The 25,744-nt window shown below is 45.1% G+C and overlaps 1 protein-coding gene across 17 annotated transcripts in view; it reads right to left on the bottom strand.

Annotated features, from left to right (window-relative positions):
• Positions 1 to 25,744, bottom strand: part of lrrfip2 (leucine rich repeat (in FLII) interacting protein 2) — a 259,131-nt gene that overhangs the window by 67,537 nt on the left and 165,850 nt on the right. For all 17 annotated transcript variants that reach the window (XM_070889556.1, XM_070889546.1, XM_070889613.1 and 14 more), the window contains one exon: positions 11,475 to 11,504. In XM_070889556.1, coding sequence (XP_070745657.1) covers positions 11,475 to 11,504 — 30 coding nt within the window. The remainder of the gene's footprint in view (positions 1 to 11,474; positions 11,505 to 25,744) is intronic.

The raw sequence follows: 25,744 nt of genomic DNA, 5'->3' as shown, positions 1-25,744 counted from the left end.
TTCCACAGATTCACAACCCTCTGGGAGAAGAAATTCCTTCTCAACTCGGTTTTAAATTGGCTCCCCCGTATTTTGAGGCTGTGTCCCCTAGTTCTAGTCTCCCCGACCAGTGGAAACAACCTCTCTGCCTCGATCTTGTCTATCCCTTTAATTATTTTAAATGTTTCTATAAGATCAACCCTCATCCTTCTGAACTCCAACAAGTAAAGACCCAGTCTACTCAATCTATCATCATAAGGTAACCCCCTCATCTCCGGAATCAGCCTAGTGAATCATCTCTGTAACCCCTCCAAAGCTAGTATATCCTTCCTTAAGTAAGGTGACCAAAACTGTACGCAGTACTCCAGGTGCGGCCTCACCAATACCCTGTACAGTTGCAACAGGACCTCCCTGCTTTTGTACTCCATCCCTCTCACAATGAAGGCCAACATTCCATTCGCCTTCCTGATTACCTGCTGCACCTGCAAACTAACTTTTTGGGATTCATGCACAAGGACCCCCAGGTCCCTCTGCACCACAGCATGTTGTAATTTCTCCCCATTCAAATAATATTCCCTTTTACTGTTTTTTTCCCCCAAGGTGGATGACCTCACACTTTCCGACATTGTATTCCATCTGCCAAACCTTAGCCCATTCGCTTAACCTATCTAAATCTCTTTGCAGCCTCTCTGTGTCCTCTACACAACCCGCTTTCCCACTAATCTTTGTGTCATCTGCAAATTTTGTTACACTACACTCTGTCCCCTCTTCCAGGTCATCTATGTATATTGTAAACAGTTGTGGTCCCAGCACCGATCCCTGTGGCACACCACTAACCACCGATTTCCAACCCGAAAAGGATCCATTTATCCCAACTCTCTGCTTTCTGTTCGCCAGCCAATTCTCGATCCATGCTAATACATTTCCTCTGACTCCGCGTACCTTTATCTTCTGCAGTAACCTTTTGTGTGGCACCTTATCGAATGCCTTTTGGAAATCTAAATACACCACATCCATCGGTACACCTCTATCCACCATGCTCGTTATATCCTCAAAGAATTCCAGTAAATTAGTTAAACAAGATTTCCCCTTCATGAATCCATGTTGCGTCTGCTTGATTGCATTATTCCTATCTAGATGTCCCGCTATTTCTTCCTTAATGATAGCTTCAAGCATTTTCCCCACTACAGATGTTAAACTATAGTTACCTGCCTTTTGTCTGCCCCCTTTTTTAAACAGAGGCGTTACATTAGCTGCTTTCGAATCCAATGGTACCTCCCCAGAGTCCAGAGAATTTTGGTAGATTAATAACGAATGCATCTGCTATAACTTCTGCCATCTCTTAATACCCTGGGATGCATTTCATCAGGACCAGGGGACTTGTCTACCTTGAGTCCCATTAGCCTGTCCAGCACTACCCCACTAGTGATAGTCTCAAGGTCCTCCCTTCCCACATTCCCGTCCAGCAATTTTTGGTATGGTTTTTGTGTCTTCCACTATGAAGACCGAAGCAAAATAATTGTTTAAGGTCTCAGCCATTTCCATATTTCCCATTATTAAATCCCCCTTCTCATCTTCTAAGGGACCAACATTTACTTTAGTCACTCTTCCGTTTTATATATCGGTAAAAGCTTTTATTTTCTGTTTTTATGTTTTGCGCAAGTTTACTTTCGTAATCTATCTTTCCTTTCTTTATTGCTTTCTTAGTCATTCTTTGCTGTCGTTTAAAATTTTCCCAATCTTCTCGTTTCCCACTAACCTTGGCCACCTTATATGCATTGGTTTTTAATTTGATACTCTCCTTTATTTCCTTGGTTATCCACGGCTGGTTATCCCTTCTCTTACCGCCCTTCTTTTTCACTGGAATATATTTTTGTTGAGCACTATGAAAGAGCTCCTTAAAAGTCCTCCACTGTTCCTCAATTGTGCCACCGTTTAGTCTGTGCTCCCAGTCTACTTTAGCCAACTCTGCCCTCATCCCACTGTAGTCCCCTTTGTTTAAGCATAGTACGTTCGTTTGAGACATAACTTCCTCACCCTCAAACTGTATTACAAATTCAACCATACTGTGATCACTCATTCTGAGATGATCTTTTACGAGGAGTCGTTTATTATTCCTGTCTCATTACACAGGACCAGATCTAAGATAGCTTGCTCCCTTGCAGGTTCTGTAACATACTGTTCTAAGAAACAATCCCATATGCATTCTATGAATTCCTCCTCCAGGCTACCCCGTGCGATTTGATTTGACCAATCGATATGTAGGTTAAAATCCCCCATGATTACTGCCGTTCCTTTTTTACATGCCTCCATTATTCCCTTGATTATTGTCCGCCCCACCGTGAAGTTATTATTTGGGGGCCTATAAACTATGCCCACCAGTGACTTTTTCCCCTTACTATCTCTAATCTCCACCCACAATGATTCAACATTTTCTTCATTAGAGCCAATATCGTCTCTCACAACTGCCCTATCATCCTTTATTAATTGAGCTACCCCACCTCCTTTCCCTTCTTGTCTATCTCTCCGAATTGTCAGATATCCCTGTATGTTTAATTCCCAGTTTTGGCCACCCTGCAACCACATTTCTGTAATGGCCACCAAATCATATCCATTTGTAATGATTTGTGCCGTCAACTCATTTACTTTGTTTTGAATGCTGCGTGCGTTTAGGTAAAGTGTTTTAATACTAGTTTTTAAACCATGATTTTTAGTTTTGACCCCTCCTGCAGTTCCTTTGTATTCATACATATTGTCCCTTCCTATCACCTTGTGGTTTGCACTTACCCCAGTGCTACTCTGCTCTGTTGCCTCCTGCCTTTTGCATCCTTTCTTGGGGTTCTGTTCATCTGAGCTCTCAGCCACTCTAACTAGCTCAGAGCCCTTTCCTGGGTTCCCACCCCCCTGCCAAGCTAGTTTAAAGCCCTCCCAACCGCACTATCAAAACCACCCACGAGAACATTGGTCCCGTCTTTGTTCAGGTCCCACCTACCCCAGAAGCGATCCGAATTGTTCAGGAAACTAAAGGAGGATGCGAAGAGGCTGCAGGGGGACTTAGACAGGTGAGGTGAATGGGCAGATGCATGGCAGATGCATTATAATGTGGATAAATGTGAGGTTATCCACTTTGGTGGCAAAAACCGGAAGGCGGAATATTTTCTGAATGGTAACAGATTAGTAAAAGGGGAGGTGCAACGAGACTTGGGTGTCATGGTACATCAGTCATTGAAGGTAGGCATGCAGGTACAGCAGGCAGTTAAGAAAGCAAATGGCAGGCTGGCCTTCATAACGAGGGGATTTAAGTATAGGAGCAGGGCCTTGGTGAGACCACACCTTGAGTATTGTGAGCAGTTTTGGTCTCCTAATCTGAGGAAGGACATTCTTGCTATTGAGGGAGTGCAGTGAAGGTTCCCCAGACTGATTCCTGGGATGGCAGGACTGACATATGAAGAAAGACTGGATCGACTAGGCTTATATTCACTGGAATTTAGATGAATGAGAGGGGATCTCATAGAAACATATAAAATTCTGACGGGATTGGACAGGTTAGATGCAGGAAGAATGTTCCCGATATTGGGGAAGTCCAGAACCAGGGGTCACAGTCCAAGGATAAGGCATAAGCCATTTAGGACCGGGATGAGGAGAAACTTCTTCACCCAGAGAATTGTGAACCTGTGGAATTCTCTCCCACAGGAAGTTGTTGAGGCCAGTTCGTTAGATATATTCAAAAGGGAGTTAGATGTGCCCCTTACGGCTAAAGAGATCAAGGGGTACGGAGAGAAAGCAGGAATGGGGTACTGAAGTTGCATGATTGGCCATGATGATATTGAATGGTGGTGCAGGCTCGAACGACCGAATGGCCTACTCCTGCACCTAATTTCTATGTTTCTATGTTTTTTCAAAGTTCTGTCCATTCAGGAACCGTTCCTTTACATTGGAAAATTGTGCATGTCATTCGGCAATTTAAGAAAGGTCAGAGAAGGAAACCAGGGAATTGTAGACCAGTTAGCCCAACATCTGTTGTTATGAAATCACTAGAATCTATAATTAAGGATAGAGTGACTGAGCACCTCAATAATGTTCAGCTAATTAGAGCCAGCATGAATTTGTTAAGGGTAGTTCATGCCTGATGAACCTGACTGAATTTTTTTTGAAGAGATGACTGAAGTAGTGGACAGGAGAATGTCTATGGATATTATTTATATGGACTTCCAGAAGGCATTTGATAAAGTCCCTCACAAGAGACTGTTAGCTATAGTTCAAGCTCATGGAATTGAAGGCCAATTATTGATCTGGTTAGGAAATTGACTGAGCTACAGGAGCAGAAAGTAGGGATAATAGACAGGTACTCTAATTGGCAGGATGTGACAAGTGGTGTTCCGCAAAGATCCATGTTGGGGCCTCCAACTATTCACTGTATTTATTAACAACTTAGATGATGGGATAGAAAGCCACATATTCAAATTTTCCAACGACACAAAGTTAGGCAGCATTGTAAGCAGTATAGATGCAAGTATAAAATTACAAAAGAGATATTGATACATTAAATGAATGGGCAAAACTGTGGCAAATGGATTTCAATGCAGTCAAGTGCAAGGTCATCCACTTTGGACCTAAAAAGCATAGAACAGAGTACTTTCTAAATAGTGGAAAGCTAGAAACAGTAGAGGACCAAAGAGACTTAAGGGTTCATCGACATAGATCATTGTTTTCTGCATCTTTCCAAGCCAATCAAAAAGGCTAATTGAATGCTGGCCTTTACATCTGGAGGACGGCAATACAAGGGGATAGAAGTTTGGTTATAGCTATGCAGAGCCCTGGTTAGACGACACCTATGAGCAGTTCTGGGCACCACACCTTAGGAAGGATATACTAGTCTTGGAGGAAGTGCAGTGTAGATTCACCAGAATGATACCTGGACTCCCAGGGTTAAATTACAAATAGAGCTTACACAAACTAGAGTTGTATTCTTTGGATCTGATCTAAGTTTTCAAGTTATTAAGGGGAATTGATAGGGTAGATAGAGAGAAACTATTTCCACTGGTTGGGGAGTCTCGGACTGGGGGGCATAGTCTAAAAATTAGAGCCAGGCCTTTCAGGAGTGAAGTTAGGAAATACTTCACACACAATACTTCACACTTCTACCAGACGCAAAGGGTGGTGGAAGTTTGGAACTCTCTTCTGCAAACAGCTGGATCAATTGTTCATTTTAAATCTGGGAGTGATAATACTTTTTGGTTAACAAAATTATAAGGGATATGGGGCAAAGGCAGGTTTATGGAGTTAGGTCACAGATCAGCCACAATCTCATTGAATGGCGGAACAGGCTCAAGGGGCTAAATGGCCTACTCCTCTTCCAATATTCCTATGCTCTTCACCAGCCGTCTATATCTGTTCTGTACTGTGTATGTGTAAACATGATCCACTTTCCCCTATGCTATTATCATCAAACAGTGCTGCCCAGTTCCGCTTCCTTAACTCACCCATCAAAATCAGTCTTTCTAAAGTTGAATGTTGCTTTTGTACTCTCTCTTTTCCATCATATGCCCAAGGCCCCCAAGATTTCTTAATTGTAGCTCTGCATTCACTCAGTTAAACAGAGTTGGGATCAACAACGCAGTCCCCAAATTATCTTGGATTGTCACTTTTAGCAGTGTGCCTAAATGTACACGTACGGTATTCAACTCCAAGGAGAGAGCTGTTTCTCTGCCGCCATGGATGCTGGGAAAAGAACTACCCATTCCACAAAAGCCGCTTCAGTATTTTGTTACGTGGATATCTTGTGTCGACATGAAGCTGTTCCCTTTGAAACTGATCAAAGGTAAAACAAAGTTCTATAGTCGCAACACACACTCCACTGGCTGAAGTGGTGTATTACCTAAACAGCTTAAACTTCCTACGGCTAAAATAAATAACTTCAAAGTGTTTAATAAATGGTACAAAATTAAGAGAAATATTCAATATAATTCTGAAACACAGCTCTAATATTGCTGCTTCAACAGGGGTAGAAATTCAGTATCGGTCCGTTTGAGGCTCGAAATTTACAAAGTTTGAAAAGTTAGCGCCAGGCGCGAACGATGTCAAACTTTTAAAAAAATTGCCGTTTGCCTTCCAAGAAGGATGTTGTGCACTCAATCAAGCACTCCACTCCCTTCTTGGAACGCAATTGGCAGCAGACAGGGCGCTGACTTCAGCAGCGCTTCACACAAAGACATTACATTTTGCCCTCATAATGACTTGAATATGTTTGAAGTTCAGAAGAAAATTTGAAAATATGTCCTTTACCATGAGTTTTCAGTGACCTTAAACACAAGGATCCGAACATTGGGCTCAATTTTCCCCAGTTATCTGCACCATTTTTTTGGTGCGCACCGCTTTTTTTGGTCTAAATTTTAAAATCCAAGTTTCCCCAAAAATTATGCACCAGCGTAACTCAGTCAGTCACGATCTTTTTAGGTTAGTATTTTTTTGCGTCATAGCCTGATGTCTGCGCCAGTTTTGCAGATTTATGCAAGTTTGGCCAACTTCCATTTCTCCTGGGACGGCGTATGTGACCACTCCCAAAAAACATTCTGGGCACTTAAGAAAAACCAGCCCACATTTAAAAAATTGGCGCAGAAAGACACCATTGTTTTTATGCAAAGTTTTGGAGCGAGTCAAGAAGACATTAAAATGCATCATGAAGCTTAATTTTTTCCAAACTTAAAATGGAGAAACTGGAAGTCTAATGCAATTCTTGAATTTAGAATTTTCAAAGTCTACGCCATCACCGAAAGTCTCTTCACCGGGCTCGAGGCTCGGAGTGTCAGCCGACAGATTCGCTCTCTCGCCTGGACACAGGGACTCGGGTTCAAAAGAAGCACGGGGAGGGAGGGAGGTAGTGGGGGAAGAGATGGAAGCCGAACTGAAGGCATGAGAAGCCTTACACTATGCAACAGCTTCAAAAGAAGCCCGGGGGGGAAGGTGGGGGGAGTTTGCCGAGCCAGTGTCCGGGCGAGGGAGCGATTCTGCCGGCCGATCCTCGAGCCCGGTGAGGAGGCGTTCGGTCGGTGGTGGGGTGATACTTTGAAAAAAATCTAAAATTGTATTAGACTTCGTTGCCCCAATGTCCTCATCTGAATGCCTAGCTTCCCGTTCTAAGCAAACCTATTGTGCATGTGCAGATCAGGGTGTGGTCCTTACTAGGGCCTTGGGGAGAGAGAGCAGAGCTTTATCTCCTTGACCTGTTGTCTTGAACTCCTTGCAAAGGTACAATTTAATCATGGGGGCAATACTGACAATGCCATACCTCGTGCAAGCCTTCTGCACGATGGTGCTGCTGAGACGACGATTGATTCAATGTCATCGCCTGAGGAACCTCAGAGCACATAGGATGATGGGCAGGAGGCTTTACCCACGTCAGGTATATCGCGACAGATGTTTATACCTGCACCTGAGTGATGCAGACTGTGTGAGAAGGCTGCCTTTCCGCAAAGAAGTTGTAACCGAGATCTGTGAGTTAATAAAAGCAGATCTGCAACCTAGAAGCATCAGGAGGACTGCTGTCACTTGAAGTGAAGGTAATAGCTGCACTTTCATTCTATGCATCTGGATCATTCCAGGCCACAACTGGGGATGTGTGCGCCATTTCTCAACATGCAACACAATGCTGCATTCAGCAGGTGACTGCTGCACTATGTGCCCGGAGGAATGACTGCATCAAGGTCCCCATGACCGCCCAGGCAATTCGTGAAAAGGATGTGAGCTTCTCCAGGATTGCTGGCTTCCCAAAGGTACCGGGCTGCATTGATTGTAGCCACATCGCCTTGCGAGCACCTTTGGAGGATTCCGAGATGCACAGGAACAGAAAAGGCTTCCACTCCATTAATGTGCAGCTCGTGTGTGACGACATGCATCGCATCATGTCAGTTGATCCGAGTTACCCCGGGAGCACCCATGATGCGTTCATCCAATGTGAGAGCGCTGTATCTGCCATGTTTCAGCAGCAGCCAGAAGGGCCATCATCATCATCATCATAGGCAGCCCCTCGGAATCAAGGAAGACTTGCTTCTACTCCTGAAGTGAGTTATTTGATGGCCGAACAGTCCAATATGAGAGCCACAGACTCGGTCATAGGTGGGACAGATAGTCGTTGAGGGAAGGGGTGGGTGGGACTGATTTGCCGCACGCTCTTTCCGCTGCCTGCGCTTGATTTCTGCATGCTCTCGGCGCTGAGATTTGAGGTGCTCAGTGCCCTCTCGGATGCACTTCCTCCACGTAGGGTGGTCTTGGGCAAGGGACTCCCAGGTGTCAGTGGAGATGTTGCACTTTATCAGGGAGGCTTTGAGGGTGTCCCTGTAGCGTTTCCGCTGCCCACCTTTGGCTCGTTTGCCGTGAAGGAGCTCCAAGTAGAGCACTTGATTTGGGAGTCTTGTGTCTGGCATGTGGACTATGTGGCCTGCCCAGCGGAGCTGATCGAGTGTGGTCAGTGCTTCTATGCTGGGGATGTTAACCTGAATGAGGACGCTGATGTTGGTGTGCCTGTCCTCCCAGGGGATTTGTTGGATCTTGCGGAGGCATCGTTGATGATATTTCTCCAGCAACTTGAGGTGTTTACTGTACATGGTCTCTGTCTCTCAGTCATACAGGAGGGCAGGTATTACTACAGCCCTGTAGACCATGAGCTTGGTGGCAGTTTTGAGGGCCTGGTCTTCAAACACTCTTTTCCTCAGGCGGTCTCGCCACCTGGCTTATGACTCTCCTACGCGTAACCCGGACCGGGAATACAACACGTCGCACATTGCGACGTGCAGCATAGTAGAGAGGACCATTGGCATCTTGAAACAGCTTTTCCGATGCCTGGACCATTCCGGAGGCTATTTGCAATACTCCCGAGATTGTCAGTCAGTTCACTGTTGTGTGCTACATGCTGCATAACTTAGCTATCATGAGGCAGCAGCAGCTGGTAGTAGAAGACCCACCTGAGGTGATAGTGGCTGATGATGAGGAGGAAGATGCAGATGACAAGGAGGAGAAGGAGGACGAGGAAACCATGCAACTACCTGAACCCGGAGGAGGGCGAGCCGTCGTGTCCCTTTAACGATTGCTCGAGCCTTGCGCCAGCAGCTCATCCGTGAACGCTTTACTGCCTGAAGGCTCAGCGGCAACTATTCCAAATGGACCATGTTTACTGTTTGGACCTGTTCCCTAATGTTGTGTTGTGTTAATGGAACAAATAATAGAAATGTTTGTTCTTTAGTTCAAAAAGTTGTGTAAATAATGGCACAAATAATGGAAATGATTCAGTTATAATTTAAAATATATTTTATTCAAAAGTTTAACACTTGTTTGTACTTAACTTAATAAAAATATTCTTGTATCAAACGTTAAAGTTTTCAGTTAAGATTACTTAAAACTTTTAAACTTGTAAATTTACATAACTTACAAAAAAACTGTTAATTTGAGAACAGTTGTAACAGTAACAGCAGCAAAGAAAGGCTGCACCCATCTCCCTCCACCTCATTCTAAGACCGCCCGCTGCGCTTTGTCTTGTTGCTTCCATCCCTGCCCACAGGCGCAGTGTTTCTTGGGTTGGTACCAAGCTTATTCTTTCGAACATCTCGGGTAATATGCACTTCTTGATGGGGGGCTTGAGCGGGCGGTAATGTGGAAGGCCCGGCTTGGACCTCTTCAGAGGCTGGTCTGGGGATTGGAGTGAGTGGCAGTTGATTCCGTCAATGGCCACGGGGTCCGGCCGTATTCCCTTATTGTAGCACCTACCTGCAACATTCCCTCCCTCATGTGCCCTGACAGTGTATCAGCTACCTGCAACATTTCCTCCCTCATGTGCCCGGACAATGTTCCCATTTCTCGAGTGTTGTTACTTCTCCCGATAGTCCCAATACCTCATCACCCACCCCACTAATGGTGTCCAGGAGTGATCATGTACGGTTAATGCTCTCTGCACTCATTGCCATCATGTGAACCACATCTGTTAGATCCTGCACCTCAGGAGAGTGCTTTTGAGCTCTCCTTCCCCTCCTCCCCCTGGGTGTGGCTCGCTGCATCCCACTGGAATCCCCAGCCTCGGACTGAGAGAAACCTTGGAATGTCACACTCAGGAAAGGGCCTGGCACTTCAATGGGTGGCACCTGCACCTCCTCCAGAGTAAGTACAACAAGTGGGGGCTTCATCCATCCCCTCCTCCTGCCCCTCACCCTCACCCCCATGCTCTTGGTCTGGAAGGTGGGATTGGAAGATGTTCTCCTCTTCAGGCTCGTCCGCGTCTGAATCTTCTTCTGCATCAGCTTCAGCCTCGTCAGGGCTGGCCTCAAGTTCTGCAAAATATGACAGAACAGACAAATGGTTAGTAGCAGAGGAGGGGGCAGTGTGGCATGAGTCGGCTCACACAGCGCAGGCAGCAGGCTGATTTGAAGGACCACGATGAATGATAGCACATTGCATCAACTGAAGCATAGCTGATGGGAGACATCCCCGTGAACCGAAGCATGGCTAGCTCGCGCAGTACTTAAGGTTTAGCAAAGTCAGACTGTGGAATTTGCAGGACTTATCCGCTCCCTCGAGTGCAAACCCAGCTTGTGCAGTGGTAGTTGCTTTTCTCCAGGCAGGACCCATCAAAGCTGTCTTCGAAGGGTGTCAGTGGGTGCAGATTTGCCAGGCCTCCTCCTATTCGAGTTCTTTCCCTTTTGTTGTGTGCCACCTTCCTCTGCAAAGATGAAAATGTAACTTTTTAGAGAGGGTGTCTTTCTGCTGGGTGGGACATATACAGATGGTCATATTTACAATTGCAATTCCAGTGAATAAATGAAAATATTACTTACACTAACTACTTGACGAAGGTCCTGCCACTTCTTTTTGCACTGGCCTTCAGACCTCGGTGGTTACCATTGCACAGTAATCTTCTGCAACTTGGTTCCAGCGTTTCTTCATTTCTTTTGGTGAAACTTTTGTGTGACCTCTGCTGGTGTCCAGCTTATGCCATCTGGCCTCAATGACAGTAACTAGAGCCTCCACTTTATCCTGCGAGGAATTCTTGGTCCTTGTGCCGCGTTGCATATTGTATTACAGCTCCGATTTTTCCACTGAGAATTAAAGTTCTCACATACAACTAACTCTTTAAAAATGGCCAAATGCAGACTGTATTGGGCATGCGCGCCCACAGGAGTCACAAAATGTATTTTTTTTGTTGCTCATGCACAGAAGGGGGAGCATCATTTTTTCAAAGCAGACATTAGGCTCCAACCCCTGAAGGTAAAGGCTGCGCGGCGCCAATTTCAAAAAATATAACGGGGAAACTCGCTAGTTATTTTTTTGAAGTAGTCGGGGCCAAAAAAAAAGGGCGTAATTCTTGCAATACGCTAAAAAACGGCATTGGGGAAAATTGAGCCCATTAACTCTATGTCAAATATGTAACTTTGCAAAGTATTTCTTCAGCCCTCAATGGAGTTAACAATATCAATAGAATACAGAGTTCACTATAACTACTTATTACTCACCCGAGAAAATGATTCAGTCTTCTCATCCAACTGTAAGAAAAATATAAAGTTACACATTAATAAAAAATACCACAGTAATCTTGTATAAAATGTGTCCAAATAAATTTTAAAAAGAATTCCAACATCCCTGATCTACAAAACTTGGAAGCAATTACCTCACAAAAATTTAGAAATTCAACACTAATGGTAACTGAAGCGTCAGATAATTTTGTTACAGAAGTAAATGCTCAACCAATGCAATGGACATAAACACCTGGTGCAGGTCGCCAACCCGGACTTGAATTTGCAGCTCCGGGGCATTTTCTCGGCAACAGGCCCAGGTTGACGGTCGCCATCTTTGTAAAGGATAGCTGCAGGTTTGTGGTCACCATCGCGATTCATGGAGCAGTAGAGCGCATGCATGGCCATCTTTGTGAAAGAACAATGTGTGGGCGGGACTTCAGGGTCCTAGTGAACCAGCCAGAGTTGGCACCTTCAGGGGAGGAGAGGGAGGGGAACCAGTGCGTGTAGAACTGAACCCAGCCAGAGTCAGCACCTTCAGGAGAGGGAGGGAGGGAGGGAGGGGAACCAGTGAGTGTAGAACTGAACCCAGCCAGAGTCAGCACCTTCAGGGGAGGGAGGGAGGGAGGGAGGGGAACCAGTGAGTGCAGAACTGAACCCAACCAGAGTCAGCACCTTAAGGGGAGGAGAGGGAAGGATACCAGTGAGTGTAGAATTGATAAAGACCTTGATATTCCCAGTTATCAATATCCTGTCTAGTTGGTTTGTGTTTCCTCATTGATCTTCGAAACTGAACCCCAACTCCACGCTTATCCCCTCCATCCCGCCCAGGAAGATACAGAGTCTGTGTGAGATTATCCCATTCCCGCAGAACCACCTTTAGTCGGACGCATCTGAATTGGTGGGGATATGGATGTTGTGACCGTTGTGTCCGTTAAAGTACTTGGACTTGCCAATTGAATCTGATCATCGTCCAAGTCAGGTTCACAATTATCTATTCGTGGTACTGAAGATGCATCACTCGTTAGCAACATTTGAACCTCATGAACCTTCCTGACATATTCACCAATTTTGACAAAGTACTGCTTGGTACCACATACCCGAATAATTGTACTATTGTCCCATTTGTATGGACTTGGCCTTTTCGACGGACTGCGAACTCTGACCTGATCACCCTCCTGAAAGCACTGCTCTTCAGTATTGGAATGAAAATGACGTTTCTGCACTGATTGTGCCTTCTCTACCTTATCAGACAAGTTTGGTTGCAATAAACTGAGACGCGTCCTCAGCCTACACTTCATCTATATTAACGACTTGGAAGAAGGGACTGAGTGTAACGTAGCCAAGTTTGCTGACGATACAAAGATGGGAAGAAAAGTAATGTGTGAGGAGGACGCACAAAATCTGCAAAAGGACATATTCAGGCTAAGTGAATGGGCAAAAATTTGGCAGATGGAGTATAATGTTGGAAAGTGTGAGGTTATGCACTTTGGCAGAAAAAAATCAAAAAGAGCACGTTATAATTTAAATGGAGAAAGATTGCAAAGTGCTGCAGTACAGTGGGACCTGGGGGTACTTGTGCATGAAACACAAAAGGATAATATGCAGGTACAGCAAGTGATCAGGAAGGCCAATGGTATCTTGGCCTTTATTGCAAAGGGGCTGGAGTATAAAGGCAGGAAAGTCTTGCTACAGCTATATAAGGTGTTGGTGAGGCCACACCTGGAATACTTCGTGCAGTTTTGGTTTCCATATTTACGAAAGGATATACTTGCTTTGGAGGCAGTTCAGAGAAGGTTCACTAGGTTGATTCCGGGGATGAGGGGGTTGACTTATTAGGGCCTCGACTCAGTGGAATTCACAAGAATGAGAGGTGTTCTTATCGAAACGTATAAGATTATGAGGGGGCTTGACAAGGTGGATGCAGAGAGGATGTTTCCACTGACGGGGGAGGCTAGAACTAGAGGGCATGATCTTAGAATAAGGGGCTGCCCATTTAAAACAGAGATGAGGAGAAATCTGTGGAAGTCGCTGTCTCAGAGAGCTGTGGAAACGGGGACATTGAATAAATTTAAGACAGAGATAGACAGTTTCTGAAACGATAAGGGGATAAGGGGTTATGGGGAACAGGCGGGGAAGTGGAGCTGAGTCCATGATCAGATCAGCCATGGAGCAGGCTCGAGGGGCCGTGTGGCCTACTTCTGTTCCTATTTCTGATGTTCACATGACTAATAGTAGAATTTCAGGGATGTGCAGGATGAAACGTAGTATGTTAAATGAGCAGAATTTTAAAATTTGATTTATTTGAATCTGATTGTGACCCTGCTTTCAATTGTTTGTCATTATTCAGCTTGCACTGCAACAAGTCTTTCAATCTTAAAAAAACATCTTATTCTAAAGATGTTGTACATTCATCAAGTTTTATAGACTTATTATTCACCTCATGTGAACATCAAAATTAATTTAAAAATACGTTTTGTCCACGTGTCAGATTCCAATTAATTACAACTTTGCAGCCAGTATTTCAAACTCATAGCCACTTTTATATTGCTCGTTAGTTACTGTCCTATGGCATGATGGGTCTCCTACAGCCAGCGACTCTATCAAATCTGCCACAAATTGTTTTTCAGAGTGGCTGCTGCCAACAAACCAGAAGTTGCGCAGAAGCATTCTGCGCATAAACGTTAATTTTTGTGTTTCTATTGGCTTATGAATTCAACTTTTAATTTTTATTTTCTTCTCTTGAGACAGCGCAGCTCGGCAGCAGCAATCACTTTTCCACGACTCGTCTCAGTTTGGCTGCAGAGATCTCTTTTCCCTACCCGCCCCCTCCTTTCTCTCTCAATCTGTGGGAAGTCTGGCAAAAAAAAACCCACCAACTGCGCAATTACGTTATTTCATTGGCAGCATTCGCGTCTTTTTTTTTATATATAGATCAGTGGCCAGGAAGGTCCATGCTAGACTGCATTTCCGTGGATTGCTCCAATCTAACTGGTGTCAATAACTGCAGCAGTGCGTTTTGGTGGAGACATGATAATATTGCATTGTGATGTAATTGCCGATGAATTTATTCATTACCTTCATAGTGATGTAATGGCGCAACGTCATAACATAAATTACTCTACGCACGATGAAATGTCACCGTCATCCTGCAGTTGACTTACTGTACCTGAGAAAATAAATGGGCAGAGTGGCTTGGTTGCCTCACTCTCCCAAAACCACGCTGCAAAGCTACTGATACATTCTACTTCGGTTTATGCAGAAATTCAAATACAGCAGTATCCATTACTTTCTAGAGCTTTAGAGCTTGCAATATGCGATGAGAAATCTCTGACTCACTGGTGCCCTCATGTAGGGGCCAAGTTTCGACCCGAGTTGCTCCTGTTTTTTTGGAGCAACTGATTTAGAATGGAGTATCTTAGAAATTGCAATTCTCGGCATTTAGTTTGCTCCAGTTCTAGTCAGTTAGAACAGTTTCACTTTGGAACAGAAATTTTTTTTTCCAAAAGGGGGCGTGTCCAGCCATTTATGCCTGTTTTCAAAGTTTAGACAGTGAAAACTTACTCCGAACTAACTTAGAATGGAGTAAGTGTAGATTTTTGTACGCTCAGAAAAACCTTGCCTACAGAAAATCAGGCGTAGGTTACAAATCAGGCGTAGGGAATGGGGGGGGGGGGGGGTTTAAAGGGAAGTTTACAAACATTAAACACTTCAGTTTTACAAATAAAGAGCCATCATCAATAATAAATGATAAATACATCAATAAAATCAACCCCCAAAAAATTAATAATTTTTAAAAAAATCAATAAATAAAACATTTCCTACTTACCGACTGCAGCACCGGGAGCCCTCCAACAGCGTGCTGGGACGGCCCCCCTCCAGTGTGTCCCTGTCAGTGTCTCTATCTCGGTCTGTCTGTGTGTGTCTCTCTCACTCTCTGTCTGTCAGTGTCTGTGTTTCTGACAGCGAGAGGAGGGGGAAGAGGGGGGGTGGAGAGGGAGGGAGAGGGAGGAAAGAGGAAAGGAGGGAGAGGGAGGAAAGAGCGAGGGAGGGAGGGAGAGGAGGGGGAGAGGGAGAGGAGGGGAGAGGGGGGGGAAGAGGGAGAGGAGGGGGAGAGGGAGAGGGAGAGGAGAGGGAGAGGGAAAGGAGGGGGAGAGGAAGAGGAGGGAGAGAGAGGGAGAGGGAGAGGAGGGGGGGGAGGGAGAAGGGAGGGGGAGGGAGGGAGAGAAGGGAGGGGGAAGAGGAGGAAGAGGAAGGGGGAGGAGGAGGGAGGGAGAGAAGGGAGGGGGAGGAGGAGGAGAAAGGGGGAAGAGGAGGGAGGGAGAGAAGAGAGGAGAGGGAGGCTGACCGGGCCGGGCCCAAGACTTGATTTAAAGGTAGGTTGCAGGGGTTGGGTCCGGGGGGGGTCGGGTCGGCTCAGATCCGGGGGTGGGAGTGGGAGTCTGTTCGGATCGGGTCCGGGGGCAGGGGTCGGGTCCAGGGGCAGGGGGGAGTGGGAGTCTGTTCGGGTCCGGGTGGGAGTCTGTTTGGGTCGGGGGGTGCGAGTCTGGTCGGGTCGGGTCTGGGGGAGAGGGGGGCGGTGAGTGGGAGTCACTTCGGGATGGGTCCTGGGGTCGGGTCCGGTCTGGGGGCGGGAGTCGAGTCAGGTTGGGTCCAGGGGAGGGGCGGGGGGGGGGGGCGGTCGGGAGGAAGCAGGAGCTGGGCTTGGGAGGTGCTGCCTGATCCACACAGCCCGTGAGGCCATTCGGCCAGGGCTAGGGGCTGCGTGCTTCGGGCCCGTCCCACACAGTTTCGGGCACCTGGAGCTACTACACATTCGCGCCCACTGTAGCGCGCCTATGCAGTGGTCCCGTTACTGTTTTCAGCACAGGGACCTGGCTCCGCCCCCCCCCACAGCTCGTGCTGCGCCGCGCCCAGCTCCAGAGGACCTGCAGGGAGCCAGAGAATCTAAGTATTTTTAGGCGCACTTTCTGGCGCGAAAAACGGGGGTCCAGGTCGGGGCTGCGTCGTTCTAGGCGCGGCCCGAAACTTGGGCACATTATTTCTTCAGATCGCCATACTGAGTAAATTCAGTGCGACATCTTTCTTTGCTGCACCAAATGCACCCTGTCGTACATTTCTTATCAGCACTCTAATTTTAAAATCTGCTCCACAGTGACTTCACTGGTGAAACTTGCATTACAGGCAGAAAATAAATTGAGACTATTAATTTAAAAAAAAAAGCAAATTAGAGTCAATGGTCCCAAGTTTCCACACGCAGTAAAACAGGCGCCCCTCCGAGCTGGGCGCCCGTTTTTCGCGCCGAAAATGGCGCCTGAAAAAAAACGCGCTATTCTCGAGCGCTTTGCAGCTCGATGTCTGCTTGGCGCGGCGCACAGGGGGCGGAGCCTACCACTCGCGCCGATTTTGTAAGTAGGAGGGGGCGGGTACAATTTAAATGAGTTTTTTTCGTGCCGGCAACCCTGCGCGTGCGCGTTGGAGCGTTCGCGCATGCGCAGTCTGAAGTAAACATTGGCACTTGGCCATTTTAAAAAGTGCTGCAGAAAAAGTAAAAATTTGTTTATTGAACCCTTGCAAAGGCTTGCATTTTAATTTTCTTGATATTTCTGTGTGTGAGGGTGAGGGAGTGCATGCTGTAATTAAAGATAGACTGTGATAAACGGGACACATGCACTTGTTTGAGACCATTCAAATTCTTTGTAGCTGTTCAATTTTTAAAATTTTTTAATAAAACCACATTGCCCTTCCATGATCAGCACCGAGGCTTCTTGCAGCTTTCTCCCCTGCTGTCGGTCGGGCCTGACGGCAAACGGCTGCCTCAAGTACTGAGGCTTCTTGCAGCTTTCTCCCTCCCTCCCCCCACCTGCCGTCGGTCGCTGCCTGAAAGGCCTGCCTGAAGCACTTTCACACAGGTAGGAACATGGTTTATTTAATCTTTTCTTTGCTTATAAATTTTTATTCAGGTTGCATTTATTTGTATAATATTTGTATAAGTATAACTAAGGATTTACTGTAGAATTTAATGACTTCCCTTCCCCCCCCCTCCCCCCCACCTCATTCCCGACGCTTAATTTGTAACCTGCGCCTGATTTTTTAATGTGTAGAACAGGTTTTTTCAAGCCTACAAAAATCTTCACTTGCTCCATTCTAAGTTAGTTTGGAGTACGTTTTCAATGTGGAAACTTTCAAATCAGGCGTCAGTGGCCGGACACGCCCCCTTTTGAAAAAAAAATTCTGTTCAAAAGTGAAACTGTTCTATCTGACTAGAACTGCAGAAAACTTAAATGTGGAGAATTCCGATTTCTAAGATACTCCGTTCTCCACCAGTTGCTCCTAAAAATCAGGAGCAAATCATGTGGAAACTTGGGGCCAATATTTCATTCGAAAAAGATACAATGGTACCTAATTTTATGACCCAACATACATCCACAATGCTGTCCCAGAATAAGTGAAGCTGTCTTCCATTTAAAAACCTGGTAAGTGCTCAGGTAACATAAAGGGAAGGGGGGAAAAGAGAGGACGATTCATCCCAGGCCATTCTGCAGTATTACCATGCAGCTCGTTTTGTAGACACCTTACACTAACCTGCTGATTGCCTGGGGCAGTATGTGATGCAAGAAGACTCAAGTGAGGGGATGCAAGAAAACATCTCTAAAATAGGGATGCTCAGTCTTAATAAAAGTAGAAAATTTCCCAATGTTCTGCATCCTGAAATATACACATGGCAGATGACAGTGCCCCGATCTCTTGCTAACACGCCATATTAACCACCAGAAAGTACATGAGCAGCTAAGATCACTTCACCCTCCAAAGTACACACACTATTGTCCTGGCCAATACTAAAACAGATTATTTGGTCAATACCACATTGTTTGTGGGAGCTTGCTGTGCTCCAACATTACCGCAGTGACTACACTTCAAAAGCACTTCACTGGCTTTGAGACGCCACGAGGGCGCGAAAGGCATTGTATAAATGTAAGTCTTTCTTCTACTCGGCACCTTCGCCGAATATAGTTGAGATCAGATGCAGCCTATTTTTTCCCAAATGTTTTACCTTTACTTTGATCTTCTTTCAGCATTCAAATGCTGAGTCTGAAACATAGCACCTGCTCGCCATTCAAACAAAATACTAAAGCTGGTTTTGGAGCTGACCTCAAGGGGTACTTGCAGTGTTTCCTTTAATCAGGCCATAGCAAATCCAGCAAGTTTACATTGAAATTATTGCCGAATGTGCGGGATCCATGTGCCAGCAAAGGATGGTACAAGAACCCTGCCAATGAAGAACAATCTAATAAGACATTAATTCTAACAAAGAGTTCCATACCCTGGCAGAGAAACAACCATTCGCCCTTTCCACTGCCAAAGGGTCTGGTAGGTTCTCTTCCCATTGACAAAAAAAAACTATTTTATACCCATCTGACTCATTATTGACATACTGGAGATGGTTACTAGATCTTGATATATTCACCACAGGTATATTGACTGAATATTAAAGATGGCCATGTGCAGATATTTAAAAAAGTTAATTAGAATACCACCAGGCAACACAAGACGACCAATAGTGACTGAAGATCACAAGCCTTGCGAGCAATTTCATAGTGCGTAATTGGCACAAGACTTTCCCTGAAGTGGGTCTCCTTACACTGCTGCCAATCTGGAATTAGTTGTCTGCCTACTTAAAACTGAAAAGTATGTTTAATGAATCTTTAAATCAATGCTCCATTGGCACACCTTGTGAGGGGAGCAGCAATACAGGACAAGCATCCAAAGTTAAAGCACATGGGATTGGGGGTAGTGTGCTGACATGGATCGAGAACTGGTTGTCAGACAGGAAGCAAAGAGTAGGAGTAAATGGGGACTTTTCAGAATGGCAGGCAGTGACTAGTGGGGTACCGCAAGGTTCTGTGCTGGGGCCCCAGCTGTTTACACTGTACATTAATGATTTAGACGAGGGGATTAAATGTAGTAAATCCAAATTTGCGGATGACACTAAGTTGGGTGGCAGTGTGAGCTGCAAGGAGGATTCTATGAGGCTGCAGAGCGACTTGGATAGGTTAGGTGAGTGGGCAAATGCATGGCAGATGAAGTATAATGTGGATAAATGTGAGGTTATCCACTTTGGTGGTAAAAACAGAGAGACAGACTATTATCTGAATGGTGACAGATTAGGAAAAGGGGAGGTGCAAAGAGACCTGGGTGTCATGGTACATCAGTCATTGAAGGTTGGCATGCAGGTACAGCAGGCGGTTAAGAAAGCAAATGGCATGTTGGCCTTCATAGCAAGGGGATTTGAGTACAAGGGCAGGGAGGTGTTGCTACAATTGTACAGGGCCTTGGTGAGGCCACACCTGGAGTATTGTGTGCAGTTTTGGTCTCCTAACCTGAGGAAGGACATTCTTGCTATTGAGGGAGTGCAGCGAAGGTTCACCAGACTGATTCCCGGGATGGCGGGACTGACCTATCAAGAAAGATTGGATCAACTGGGCTTGTATTCACTGGAGTTCAGAAGAATGAGAGGGGACCTCATAGAAACGTTTAAAATTCTGACGGGGTTAGACAGGTTAGATGCAGGAAGAATGTTCCCAATGTTGGGGAAGTCCAGAACCAGGGGACACAGTCTAAGGATAAGGGGGAAGCCATTTAGGACCGAGATGAGGAGGAATTTCTTCACCCAGAGAGTGGTGAACCTGTGGAATTCTCTACCACAGAAAGTTGTTGAGGCCAATTCACTAAATATATTCAAAAAGGAGTTAGATGAAGTCCTTACTACTAGGGGAATCAAGGGGTCTGGTGAGAAAGCAGGAATGGGGTACTGAAGTTGCATGTTCAGCCATGAACTCATTGAATGGCGGTGCAGGCTAGAAGGGCCGAATGGCCTACTCCTGCACCTATTTTCTATGTTTCTATGTCTATGTTTCTACACATAGAAACATAGAAAATAGATGCAGGAGTAGGCCATTCGGCCCTTCGAGCCTGCATCACCATTCAATAAGATCATGGCTGATCATTCACCTCAGTACCCCTTGCCTGCTTTCTCTCCATACCCCTTGAGCTCTTTAGCTGGAAGGGCCATATCTAACTCCCTCTTGAATATATCCAATGAACTGGCATCAACGACTCTCTGTGGTAGGGTATTCCACAGATTAACAACTCTCTGAGTAAAGAGGTTTCTCCTCATCTCAGTCCTAAATGGCTTACCTATTATCCTTAGACTGTGTCCTCTGGTTCTGGACTTCCCCAACATCGGGAACATTCTTCCTGCATCTAACCTGTCCAGTCCCGTCAGAATTTTACATGTTTCTATGAGATCCCCTCTCATCCTTCTAAACTCCAGTGAATACAGGCCCAGTCGATCCAGTCTCTCCTCATTTGTCAGTCCTGCCATCCCGGGAATCAGTCTGGTGAACCTTCACTGCATTCCCTCAATAGCAAGAATGTCCTTCCTCAGATTAGGAGACCAAAACTGAACACAATATTCCAGGTGAGGCCTCACCAAGGCTGTACAACTGCAGTAAGACCTCCCTGCTCCAATACTCAAATCCCCTAGCTATGAAGGCCAACATATCATTTGCCTTCTTCACTGCCTGCTGTACCTGCATGCCAACTTTCAATGACTGATGTACCATGACACCCAGGTCTCGTTGCATCTCCCCTTTTCCTAATCTGCCACCATTCAGATAATATTCTGCCTTCATGTTTTTGCCCCCAAAGTGGATAACCTCACATTTATCTACATTATACTGTGTCTGCCATACATTTGCCCACTCACCTAACATGTCCAAGTCACCCTGCAGCCTCTTAGCGTCCTCCTCACAGCACAAACCGCCACCCAGCTTAGTGTCATCTGCAAACTTGGAGATATTACACTCAATTCCTTCATCTAAATCATTAATGTATATTTTAAATAGTTGGGGTCCCAGCACTGAGCCCTGCGGCACTCCACTAGTCACTGCCTGCCATTCTCAAAAGGACCTGTTTATCCCGACTCTCTGCTTCCTGTCTGCCAACCAGTTCTCTATCCACATCAGTACATTACCCCCAATACCATGTGCTTTAATTTTGCACACCAATCGCTTGTGCGAGACCTTGTCAAAAGCCTTTTGAAAATCCAAATACACCACATTCACTGGTTCTTCCTTGTCCACTCTACGAGTTTCATCCTCAAAAAATTCCAGAAGATTTGTCAAGCATGATTTCCCTTTCATAAATCCATGCTGACTTGGATCGATCCTGTCAATGCTTTCCAAATGTGCTGCTATTTCATCTTTAATAATTGATTCCAACATTTTCCCCACTACTGATGTCAGGCTAACCGATCTATAATTACTCATTTTCTCTCTCCCTCCTTTTTAAAAAAGTGGTGTTACATTAGCTACCCTCCAGTCCATAGGAACTGATCCAGAGTCGATAGACTGTTGGAAAATGATCACCAATGCATCCACTATTTCTAGGGCCACTTCCTTAAGTACTCTGGGCTATCAGGCCCCGGGGATTTATCGGCCTTCAATCCCATCAATTTCCCTAACACAATTTCCTGCCTAATAAGGATAACAGGGGTGATCACAACAGGAAACTGATTCAAAGTGAACAGTCAAACTAACCTCTTTAACAAGTCAGCCAGATTGATAAAATATTCAATTCCTGAGATCCAATCATTAAGAAAGTTTCAACAGTAAAACAAAGAAACGTGTGCTCGTTCTGGGGAATTGTCTGAAAAATGTATCTGAGCAAGCTGAGGCTCGTTAAGCACAATAGCAGCTTGGAATTATGCAAGATGCAATAGTGCAAGTATATTAAACTGGAACCATTTTTATGATTTGTAAATACACCCGGCACTCATTCTTGAGAACTCTGTAAAAAGCTACTGGAACTTAGCTGCTGGCTTTTCCAACTGCTCTGATATTTTATGAGGAAGTAACAAAAATGCACAGATTATAGCACACAAAATATTTGGTCCTCAATGACCACACTGCATTTATTTAAACATTTGTGTCATGGCAACCAGAGTATGTTTATCAAAACAATACAGTACTCCTATATGAATTGGTGGGTGGAGTACTGCTGAATGCCAAGTTACCATAAAATGCGTCGACTTCTTAAATCTTTGGATGACCAGGTTCTTCGAAAAACACGCACACGCACGAGTACAGGAGTGAAATTCAAAAGGCAATTAGGAAAGCAAAGAGAGGACATGAAAAAATATTGGCAATTAAAATCAAGGAAGACCCAAAGATCTTTTATAAATACATAAAGAGCAAGTAGAGATATAAACAGAAAATGCTGGAAATACTCAACAGATCGGGCAGCATCTGTGGAGCGAGAAACAGAGTTAATATTTCAGATCGAAGACCCTTCGTCAGAACTGGAAAAAGTGAGAGATGCAACTGATTTTTAAGCAAGTGTAGGGGCAGGGAAAAGGGGGAAGGGAGCAAAGAACAAAAGGAACGGTCTGTGATAAGTTGGAAGGCAGAAGAGATGAAGAGACAAAAGGAAATGGTAATGGCACAAGTTAAGAAACAAAAGATGTGTCTAGATGAGATGTAAATGGAAATGGCAGAATCAACAGCTGCCATGGTAAAAACAAGGATAGGGGCAGAGGTTATGGTCTGAAATTGTTGAACTTGTTGTCGAGTCCAGAAGGCCTATTCGAAAGATGAGGTGCTGTTCCTCAAGCTTACAGTAAGCTTCATTGGAACAGTGCAAGAGGCCGAGGATGGAGAGGTCAGAGTGGAAGCAGAGAATTTTGCTTTTGTCAGAGCAAGAAGAGAGTGGAGTCTATTAGAGACCAAAAAGGTAACCCATGTGTGGAGGCGGAAGATGTGGGCATAGTTCTTAGTGAATACTTTTTGTCTGTCTTCACAAAAGATAGGGGCGATGCAGACATAGTTAAGGAGGAGTGTGAAATATTAACTGGAATAAACAGAGAGGAAATATTAAGGGCTTTAGCATCTTTGAAAGTCGATAAATCGCCAGGCCCAGTTAAAATATATCCCAGGCTGTTAAAAGAAGCAAGGGAGGAAATAGCAGAGCCTCTGACCATCATTTTCCAATCCTCTCTGGCTACAGGTGTGGTGCCAGAGGACTGCTAGTTGTTATGTATGTAAACCTGTAAATACCATGTCTTACCACCAGAGGGCTTATCCCCTGGAGTCCCAAGGGATCTCACAATCCCTTGGAAACACCTGTCTATAAGGAGGTCTCACAGGCTGGAGAGGCACTCTGAGATCTGTAATCAAGGACTATGGTCACACCTTATTTTGAGGTTGCAGTATCTAGTCTGATTCCTTATTCAAGACATGACACTAATGTTGTACTGTTGCTTAAAAATGGAGAAAGGGAACAACAACAACTGATTAATTTCAGGCCAGTCAGCCTAACCTCAGTGGTGGGCAAATTAATGGGAAAAAATTCTGTGGGACAGTATAAATTGTCATTTAGAAAGGCGTGGATTAATCAAGGACAGTCAGCATTGATTTGTTAAGGGAAGGTCATGCCTGACCAACTTGACTGAATTTTTTTTGAGGAGGTAACAGGGAGGGTCGATGAGGGTAGCATGTTTGATGTAGTCTACATGGATTTTAACAAAGCTTTTGACAAGGCCACATGTGATAGACTGGTCAGAAAAGTAAAAGCCCATAAAGGATCCAAGGGAAAGTGGCAACTTGGATCCAAAATTGGTTCAGTGGAAGGAGACAAAGGGTAATGGTTGATGGGCGTTTTTGTGACTGGAAGGCTGTTTCCAGTGGGGTTCTGCACAGCTCAGTACTACATCCCTTGCTTGTTGTGGTACATATCAATGATTTAGACTTCGATGTAGGGGGCATGAGTAAGAAGTTTGCAGATGATACAAAAAGTGGCCGCATGGTTGATAGTGAGGAAGAAATCTGTAGACTGCAGTTGGATATCAATGAACTGGTCAGATGGGCAGAAAAATGGAAAATGGAATTCAATCTGGAGAAGTGTGACGTAATGCATTTGGGGAGGGCCAACAAAGCAAGGGAATACACAATAAATGGTAGGATACTGAGAAGTGAAGAGGAACAGAGGGACCTTGGAGTGCATGTTCACAAATCCCTGAAGGTAGCAGGACAGTTCGATAAAGTTTTAAGCAGGCATACGCAATATTTTCCTTTATTAACCAAGGCATAGAATACAAGAGCAGGGAGGTTATGCTTGAACTGTATAATACACTGGTTAAGCCACAGCTAGAGTACTGCATACTGTTCTGTCACCACATGACAGGAAAGATGTGATTGCACCAGAGAGGATACAGAGGAGATTTACGATGATGTTGCCAGGACTGGAGAGTTTTAGCTCGGAGGAAAGATTGGAAAGGCTGGGGAAATTTTCTTTGGAACAGAGGAGGCTGAGGGGAGATTTAATTAAGGTGTATAAAATTATGAGGGGCCTAGATAGAGTGGATAGGAAGGACCTATTTCCCTTCGCAGAGGAGTCAATAACCAGGGGCATAGATTTCAAGTAATTGGTAGAAGGATTAGAGGGGAGTTAAGGAGAACTTGTTTCACCCAGAGGGTGGTGGGGCAGGATCCCTCATCGGATTTAAAAAGTGCTTGGATATGCAGTTGAAGTGCCATAACCTGCAGGTTGACAGACCAAGAGCTGGAAAGTGGGATTAGGAGGATAGCTCTTTTTTTGGCTGGTGCACACACGATGGGTCGAATGGCCTCCTTCTGTGCCGTAAATTTCTATGATTCTATGAAATTTGATTTGAAAAACATATCCCATTTCATAACACAGCACAGTTACCATTTAGTTACATCAGTTTCATCAGAATCTTTGCCTATTAAGGTCATATTTAACTATCAAAGGGAATGAACTTTCCTACATGAGATCATTCCAAAATGAATCCATCATCATCATAGGCAGTTCCTCAAAATCGAGGAAGACTTGCTCCCACTCCAAAAGTGAGTTCTCAGGTGATTGAACAGTCCAATACGGGAATTACAGTCTCCGTCACAGGTGGGACAGACAGTCGTTGAAGGAAAGGGTCGGTGGGACTGGTTTGCCGCACGCTCCTTCCGCTGTCTGCGCTTGTTTTCTGTATGTTCTCGGTGACGAGACTTGGTGCTCAGCACCCTCCCGGATAATCTTCCTCCACTTAAGGCGGTCTTTGGTCAGGGACTCCCAGGTGTCGGTGGGGATGTTGCATTTTATCATCAAGGAGGCTTTGAGGGTGTCCTTGAAACGTTTCCTCTGCCCACCTGGGGCTCGCTTGCCGTGTAGGAGTTCCGAGTAGAGCGCTTGCTTTG

Source organism: Pristiophorus japonicus, chromosome 1 (assembly GCF_044704955.1).
Source record: "Pristiophorus japonicus isolate sPriJap1 chromosome 1, sPriJap1.hap1, whole genome shotgun sequence".
NCBI lineage: Eukaryota > Metazoa > Chordata > Chondrichthyes > Pristiophoridae > Pristiophorus > Pristiophorus japonicus.
Note: the sequence above shows the minus strand (reverse complement) of the source record. Positions and strands in the feature narration are given on the sequence as shown.